The following is an 8,826-nucleotide window of genomic DNA, read 5'->3' as shown; positions in this document are numbered from 1 at the left end:
GCTAGGGCCAATAAGCGACTTGGTGGGCTGAGATCTAAGGAAATAAAAAAGGAATTATGAATGGGCTTTGAGTTGATCAGGCCCAAAGCCCATGTCATGTCTGGTCATTAGAAGTAAATTGACATGATCTCAGCCATGCAATCTTGTTAAACAATATTGGATAGGGAGATTTATTTCATAATATTTAGTCATTGTTTTCTTTTTTCCGTGAATGATGAGAGGAGAGGGACCCATAAATGAACACAACATGAGGGTGAATGATGACGAGGCAGTTAATAGAGCTGCTGATGTGGCTGATAGAGTACACCATTAAGAATGGGTTTATGGCTAGAATTTAATCATAGTCATTGAACCCATTCAAAGAGGGATCATATGGAAGGGGGATAGTTCCATCCTGCTCCATAGTTGTTGAACACCTCATTGGTGTTGAGTGGACCACAGATTGAACCAATGGCACCTGAGGAGCCATTGGATCAGGTCTGACCTATTGAAGGGTCAAGAAAACCTTTCTCAACCCCTTAAATTAAGACTTCGAAGGTTAAAATCCTATATTTACGGCAAGGGATAAAGACACATGGTGGAGTTCCCTCTTGTAGCTGAAATTACTTTCTCGGTCATGACAACTCTGCCATTGCACAGAAATCTCAAGAATACATCACAAGAGAGATGGGGAATGAGAGATCTCTGCTAACAAGAAGGAGAAGGGGTAGAGTGCACGCCAAGGCTAAGGGATTGTGAACAGCCTCCCCAACCCAATCGTTTGATTTACAGCAGATCAGGTAACATCTTGAGCTCAACCTGGTTGAGATTAAGTAGAACAACAATAAAGATTAGATTGGGTTTAGTTCTATCACTTATCCAGTTTGATTTTTTCATGATTTAGAATCATGATTTCTTTGAGGCATTTGATTGAGCATCTGATGGAGGACCATCCGCCAGCTGAAGCACAAGACCGGCCCGTGACGACCCGCGAGCAACCTCATCGTGAAGCTCGAGCCGACGCAAAGGATGCATCCTTCAAGTACACAGCTTGAGGGCCCTCTCTTTTCTTTCATAATTTTGAATGTTTTCCATTGTCATGTTTTGTGGGCCTCCGTGTTTTGGCCTTGTACATTTCAGAAGAACCACTGCATTTTCTGGCTTGATCACGGGTTTTCTCCCCCTAACTAAAGTCAACCTCTAGGGTCCCCCACTCTCCCACTATAAAAGGAGAAAGGATGCCCTAGAGGAAGGAGAGAAGTTTTGTTGAAAAAAAAAGAATCATCGTTTTGGGAAAAGAATGCCTTGACTCCGTCTGCAGGTTGTGGAGGGCAAGGAGAGATCCATAGCCCTACCGCCCAGGGAGAGGGAAGCCGCCCTACCGCCGCTGCCTGGTCAGCCCTGCAGGCCGAGCGTCCCGCTGCACTCATGCGCCACTAGCAGCGCCCTCGTGTTGCCGCCCCGCCCGCGCGCGCCACGCACCGGATTGAGCCCCTACGTTGTGTGTTGCAACGCGCGCCACCGATCCCGGCAGATCGTGTTGCATCATATTGGTATCAGAGCCAGGTTGTGCTAAACCTCTGCGTTTAGCACCATCAGCCCCACTTTTCTTCCGCGCAAATTTTCATATCTCGAAACTCATAGCATACCGCATCTGCACGCATATAGGATTCATTCCCGTAGGAGCTTTCAGAACGTAGTATCTGGCCAAGGCATGGTTCAAACATGCGGCCAAGTACTGGCCGCCATAGAGGACGGGCATGGCGAGCACGATCGCCGGTGTAATCCGGAGGTCGCCGACCATCTAGGCGATGACCCTCGGTCGCGCCCCTTCCTAGGAGGAGATCCTCCTTTTAGCGTCTCTACCACGCTCCATCGGTCGCCGCCGGCGGCGACCGACCATCCCATTCTTGAGTGGAGATCCACTGCTCTTGAACAGTAGGATACACTCGGCCTGAGCTCCCGGAGACCCGGCAAGGAGCGAATGGAAGAGGCCCCACCGCAAGCAGAGCGAGAGGAGCGACCGGAGCCAGTGCAGTCAGCGACGCGCTTACCACGCCAGGACACACCGTAGGAGCGCCTTTGCCAGCAGCAACTCAAGAGACGACCCTCCTCGCCGCGGGCAGTGCCTAGGATCCCGCAGGGCCGCATGTCAACCCCACCGCCCCCTACGACCGACGGCCCTACCTGGGGCCGCCAACTGATCGGTATCTGCCCCCTCAGGAGCGCCAGCGTGATGAAGGGCCACGACGGCCGAACGATTGCCCACCAGGTGATCACTACACGTGGCAAACTGACCGCCCTAGGCCTCGCGAGGACCTGTAACCTCGTCCCCGCGACTACCCCGAGCCGCCGGAGGAATACTACTCTGAGAACGACTTTTACCCGGACCTACCTTACCCTAGGAGGGGAGGTCAACCCCCGGGTCGACACCCCTGGGGTGACTACGCCTGGGAGCCGGAGGACTACTACCTGGACGCTCACCCGGAAGATGATCGCCCCGATCAGCGAGTTGACAAGTACCATGAAGGCCGCTATCCGGACGCCCCTTATCCCAAAGATTGCCCCTGCCCCCAGGATTACCCCTACCCGGGTGATTGGCACCCCAGCGACCGCTACCCGGATGACCGCCTTCGCCGGCCGTGTGATCGCTATCGTGGCGAGCGCCCCCCCGACGTTCGTTATCTTGAGGACCGGCCCCGCCGACAGGGTGATCGTTTTTATAACGAACACCACCCTGCCCACCCCCGACGATACCTAGAGGGCCGCCGGCCCGACGAACCTTACAGGGAAGACCGCTATTGGGACCGATATGACCCAAGGGTACGACCCCAACCACGAGGCACTCCGCGACCCTATGACGACGACGGTGAAGATGATCGAGCCTGACAGCGCGAAGAACACCGCCGCCAGATTCAGAGGAGCGTAGGCATGGATGTTCCCCCTTTTGAGGGCAGCTGGGACCCAAAGGATTATGAGGACTGGGAGCGAGAGCTGAAGAGTTACTTCAAGTGGTACGACATGGACGACGATCTTTGCGTCACTTTCGCCAAGACCCGACTGGGGAAAGAGGCCAAGATCTTCTGGCTGAACGAGGTTGAGGCCGCAACGAGGCGCTTAGAACCCCCCATGACGTGGGCTGACATGATGAGGCGACTGAGGGACAAGTATGTCCTGACTCATCATATGACCCACATCCTCCTGAGGTGGCTTGACCTTAAACAAGGTCGCCGGAAGGCGCGCGAGTATATCATTGAGTTTGAGCAGTGCCGCATGCGGTGCACGACGGTCGATCGGCCAGAGCAAGAGATTGCTTACTTTGTCCATGGTCTGAGGCCCGAACTTGGTGCCAAGGTTCTGGAGCAGAACCCAGCCACCGTCGACTTAGCATGCAAGATAGTGGAGGACAGCGAGTATATTATGGAGAACGCCTCGTCGGCAACGACTGTCACCACCAGGGCGGCCACCTCCACCACCCCGACCACTAGGGCAGCCACCAGTATAGGATGGACGAGGACCCTCCCCTCGGTCGCGAAGACCTCCAGTCCGACGACGATGACGTCGGACAGCACCGCTCCGCCTTGCTCTTCGGTGGATTCCACCGCTAGGGCCCCCGTCCCGAAGGCCAACGGCCTGCAGTGCTTCAAGTGCAAGGGATTCGGTCATCGGAAGGTCGATTGCCCTTCTCTAAATTTTGTGGATTTCAAAGGGAACCCCCTAGATCCTCCACCGGAGGAGGATCCCGAGGTCGATATCTACTTGGGCGAATGCGCCGACGACGAGGAGGAATGCGCCATAACCGCCAGAGTCATTATGGTCGCACCCGCACCCCACCCCATGGAGTCTCATCCTTCCTACCGACCGCTGATCAATGTGGGTCTGCGTCCCACCGACCAAACTCCTCGGGAATCCGGCCTTACCACGGTGGCGCAGCCCCCGGACACTATCCCCGGTTGCCAAGTCCCCGAATACCCAGCCCACTATGCGTGATTCTGATACCTCGCTCGCGCGGCCCTCGACTGCCCGGACCGTGGTCGCTGATGATCTTGCACAGCGATCTTCGATCTTTTACATCTACCTCAAGATAGGCGACCGTACGTGCAAGTTGATAGTCGATAGCGGGAGCTGCATTAACGCAGTCTCGGAGGATGCCGCGGCCAAGCTCGGCCTGGCCCTAGTTCCCCATCCGGTGCCATATCATGTATCATGGGTAGACGCATCCACCCTCCCGGTGAAGCATCAGTATGCCATTCCATTAAGGATGAGCACGTACGAGGACACGGTCATCTGCGATGTTCTGCCCATGCGGACTGGTAGTATCATCCTCGGGCGACCGTGGCTATTCGACCACAACGTCCGGCTGGACGGACGGGCGAACACCATATCTTTCATATTTCGGGGACGCCAACTATTATGGTATCCATCCGTGCAGGGTCTGACGCCGGTCGCCCCCCCCACCCCGAGGAGTGACAAACCCGAGGTTCCAACGGATCATAAGAAGAAGCACCCACTAGATTCGAAGTATCCAATTGTCACGAATGGGTGCATATTTCGGCGAGGGCTTGAGGAGCAACTTGATGATCTACCTGTGTGCTACGCGCTCGCCTACGACGTCCCCTCGGACGCCCCTCTACCCCCGTCGGATGCCCTGGAGCTGGCTGAGCTCATGACGGAGTATCATGAGGTGTTCCCGGATGAGCTCCCCGACACGCTTCCACCCATGCGCAGTGTTCAGCACGCCATTGACCTCGTGCTGGGTGCAGCCCTCCCCAACTTGCCTCACTACCGGATAGATCCGGTGAAGTATGAGGAGCTGTACCGAAAGGTGAAGGAGCTCCTGTCGAAGGGACTTATCCGCGAGATCCTCAGTCCGTGTGCGGTCCCCACACTATTGGCGTCAAAGAAGGATGGGACCTGGTGCATGTGCTGCGATTCGAGGGCCATCAACAAAATCACGGTGAAATACTGCTTCCCAATTCCCCGCGTACAGGATTTGTTCGATCAGATGGCCGGGGTGACTATTTTCTCGAAGGTTGATCTTCGTAGTGGATACCACCAGGTTCGCATCCGGCCCGGGGATGAGTGGAAGACGGCATTCAAGATCCAGGATGGCCTCTTCGAGTGGAATGTGATGCCTTTCGGGCTCTCGAATGCCCCCGGCACGTTCCAGCAATTGATGAACGAGGTCCTGCGCCTATTCATTGGAAGATCTGTTGTCGTTTACTTCGACGATATACTCGTCTATAGCAGGTCCCGATCTGACCATCTCCAACACCTCCGCGAGGTGTGGTCCGCTCTACACCGGGAGAAGTTTTACGCCCATCCGAAGAAATGTAGTTTCTTCGTAGCAGAGGTTGCTTTCCTGTGATTCATCTTGTCCGAGCATGGAGTGTCCGCCGACCCTGCCAAGGTCGAGGCCATTTCTACATGGCCGCGACCGAAGGACGTCCACGACGTCCGAAGCTTCGTCGGGCTAGTGACCTTTTATCGCTGATTCGTGCCGAACTTCAGTGGAGTTGCCGTGCCCATAACAGACTTGATCCGTCTCTAGAGGTTCGAGTGGACGAATGCTGCCGAGAAGGCCTTCGAGGAGTGCAAACAATTCATGACCGTCACCCCGATGTTACAACTATCCAACTTCAAAAGGGTCTTCGAAGTTGCGTGTGATGCCTCGGCCATGGGCGTGGGTGGAGTCCTTAGTCAGGAGGGGCATCCTGTGGAGTTTTTCAGCGAGAAGCTGGACGACATGAAACGCCGTTATGAGAACTACGACCGCGAGTTCTATGCCATAGTCTAATCCTTGAGGCATTGGCGCCACTATCTACTCCCGAAGGAATTCGTCCTCTACTGCGACCACAGTGCGTTGAGGTACCTACACGAACAAAAGAAGGTCAGTGATCGCCACTCACGTTGGATAGAGTACCTACAAGATTGTCATTCGCCACAAGAAAGGGAAGGACAATGTGGTTGCTGACGCCCTAAGCTGACGACCCTATGGTCTCAACACGATGCGAGTGCACGTCACCGATTTCGAGTAGCTGAAGGAGGCCTACGTCGACTACCTGGACTTCGAGAAGATCTTCCTTGCCGTTGGCAGCGGCCCGTCGAAGGAGTACAGCGGGAACTACATGTCCGAAGGTTACCTTTTTTGCGGAAAGAGGTTGTGCGTCCCACGCACCTCCGCGCGAGATTTCCTCATATGGGAGGCACACGCCGGTGGCCTCAACGGACATCCGGGTGTCAACAAGACCATACTTGCGCTGGAGTATCAGTTCTATTGGCCCTCCTTGAAGAAGGATGTTGGCAACATCGTCTCCCGGTGCCTGACGTGCTCCCGAGCGAAGATGACAAAGCAGAACGCCGGTCTCTATAGGCCCCTACTGGTGCCGACGCATCCGTGGGACAACGTTAGCCTAGATTTTGTTCTCGGTCTCCCTAGGACCGCCCGTCGACACGACTCCATCCTAGTTGTCGTCGACCGGTTCTCGAAGATGGCACACTTCGTGCCATGCTCAAAAACCGTCAATGCCTCACGTGTAGCGACACTATTCTTTGACGAGATCGTGAGGCTCCACGGCCTACCCCGATCACTGGTATCCGATCGAGATGTCAGGTTCACGAGTTACTTCTAGAAGACGCTCTGGATACTTATGGGCACGAAGCTGCAGTTCTCCTCGGCTTATCATCCACAGAAAGACGGCCAGACGGAGGTGGTCAACCGCAGCCTAGGAAACTTATTGCGCTCCCTCGTCGGAGACAATCTCGCTACGTGGGACCGTGTACTCCCACGCGCCGAGTTTGCTTACAACTCGTCGGTGAGTCGTACTACAGGTCACGCTCCATTTGAGATTGTTTATGGCCAGATACTTCGACGGCCGCTAGACCTCGCACCGGTAGATCCTCATACTAGATCCTCAGAGGAAAGCATCTCATTCGCTCGTTACATGAAGGACATGCATCATGACATTCATTCTCGCATCATTTTCCAAAACGAGAAGTACAAAACCGCCGCTGATGTGGGCCGGCGCCCTGTCAGTTTTTCCAAAGGTGACCTCGTCATGGTCCGATTGAGGTCTGAGAGATACTCTCCGGGGGTCGCTACGAAGCTTCACGCTTGTAGCGCCGGACCTTTCCCGATAGCCCGTGTGATCAACGAGAATGCTTACGTTGTGGGCATTCCCTCTGACAAGGGGATTAGTTCCACCTTCAACGTAAGTGACCTCGCCCCATGCCAGAGAGCCTGAGGGACCTAGAGGCTCACACCCCCACTGGCCTGACGAGTGATGTGAGAGAGGGACCCCACCCTTCGCCACCAATCCCACCACTTCCCTTACCCTCCGCACCAAGGCATGAGCATATCGAATCTATATTGCAAGAGGTAATTAACGCTGCAGGGGACAAGGTGGATTGCAAGTTTCTGGTTCATTGGCAGGGCCAACCGTCGAGCGAGGACGCTTGGATCTCGGAGGAAGACTTACGGCGACTGCGCCCGGGGCTCATCCAACCTTTGGGCGCAATCTTCGGCTCAAACTCACCGCAGCCGAGTTCCTCCCACCCGGGGAGGATGATGGAGGACCATCCGCAAGCTGAAGCACAAGACCGGCCCGTGGCAACCCGCGAGCAACCCCGTCGTGAAGCACGAGTCGACGCAAAGGATGCATCCTTCAAGTACACAGCTTGAGGGCCCTCTCTTTTCTTTCATAATTTTGAATGTTTTCCATTGTCATGTTTTGTGGGCCTCCGTGTTTTGGCCTTGTACATTTCAGAAGAACCACTGCATTTTCTGGCTTGATCATGGGTTTTCTCCCCCTAACTAAAGCCAACCTCTAGGGTCCCCCACTCTCCCACTATAAAAAGAGAAAGGATGCCCTAGAGGAAGGAGAGAAGTTTTGTTGAAAAAAAAAGAATCATCATTTTGGGAAAAGAATGCCTTGACTCCGTCTGCAGGTTGTGGAGGGCAAGGAGAGATCCATAGCCCTGCCGCCCAGGGAGAGGGAAGCCGCCCTACCACCGCTGCCGCCGCTCTGCCCGATCTGCAAACCTCGACCGTTGTCGCTGCTCTCACGCCCGTCAACAGTGCGCCCTCGCGCCTTCTGCGGCTGCCCCGCATAGCTGTCGCGCCGCGCGCACCGCCCTCAGCCCCTGCGCGCTGCGGCCGCCCCGTTACTGCCCTTCCCCCGCGAGTGCTGCTCCTCGCCACTCCACGCTGCCGCCACACCGCGCGCGCCGCCTGCACCATCCGCGAGTCGCGGTTGCGTTCGCCTACCACCCGCGCCCTTCATGCGGTACCCCTCGCAGCCACGCGCTGCTGCTCAATCCGCTGTAGCCGATTTGCCGCTACCCCGCCATCCGCCGTCCCGGCCCGATAACCGCCAACCTCGACCATCCGTTGCAACCAGTAAGTGCTGCCCCGGTGCCCCTCCCGGTGCCATTCCCTCGCTGGTGATGAGCTATCAGCCGGCCTCGCATTCCAGACGCCGCACCATCAACCTCCGAGGATGCCCCCTGGGCGCTGTACGTCTCCCCCCACTCGTCAACCCCACGGTCCTACCACGCCACCCCCTCGGCTTCCGATTCACTGCGATCTTCTGGACTACGGTCCCGCAGGTCACTCCCGCGCCTCTTTGAGTATTATTACCTCTTTCGATACATATTCGTGTGCTCCTTTGCCGAGGATTTTCCCATTTTACTCCATTTCTATCTTGGGTTGGGGAGAGTTCTGTTCATTCGATCATACCCTTGCTAACCCGGGGAAAATACAACCAGATCAAGGGATATCCGCATCATTGGTATTCACCGCGATCTATCGGGTCATTGGGAGTCCGCCGTGCGTGGCACGTACGGAAC

The 8,826-nt window shown here is 55.7% G+C and overlaps 1 protein-coding gene across 1 annotated transcript; it reads left to right on the top strand.

The window, feature by feature from the left end:
• Nucleotides 1-2,910: 2,910 nt before the first annotated feature.
• Nucleotides 2,911-7,660, top strand: LOC144713142 (uncharacterized). The gene is made up of 7 exons (XM_078587643.1): nucleotides 2,911-3,939; nucleotides 4,034-5,332; nucleotides 5,531-5,770; nucleotides 6,018-6,386; nucleotides 6,612-6,794; nucleotides 6,843-7,190; nucleotides 7,412-7,660. The coding sequence occupies exons 1-7, from the start codon at nucleotides 2,911-2,913 to the stop codon at nucleotides 7,658-7,660; spliced, it is 3,717 nt and encodes a 1,238-aa protein (XP_078443769.1).
• The last annotated feature ends 1,166 nt before the right edge of the window (nucleotides 7,661-8,826 follow it).

The sequence above is a fragment of the Wolffia australiana genome, chromosome 15 (genome assembly GCF_029677425.1).
Source record: "Wolffia australiana isolate 7733 chromosome 15, ASM2967742v1".
NCBI lineage: Eukaryota > Viridiplantae > Streptophyta > Magnoliopsida > Alismatales > Araceae > Wolffia > Wolffia australiana.
This window is presented reverse-complemented; position numbering and strand designations above follow the sequence as displayed.

Excerpts from the sequence above, each read along its gene's own strand:
- LOC144713142 (XM_078587643.1), top strand. The coding sequence starts at position 2,911 with ATGGATGTTCCCCCTTTTGAGGGCAGCTGGGACCCAAAGGATTATGAG. Across the intron at positions 3,940-4,033 it reads ACACTATCCCCGGTTGCCAA|CGATCTTCGATCTTTTACAT; the intron begins GTCCCCGAATAC and ends GATCTTGCACAG. Across the intron at positions 6,387-6,611 it reads CGACGCATCCGTGGGACAAC|AAGACGCTCTGGATACTTAT; the intron begins GTTAGCCTAGAT and ends AGTTACTTCTAG.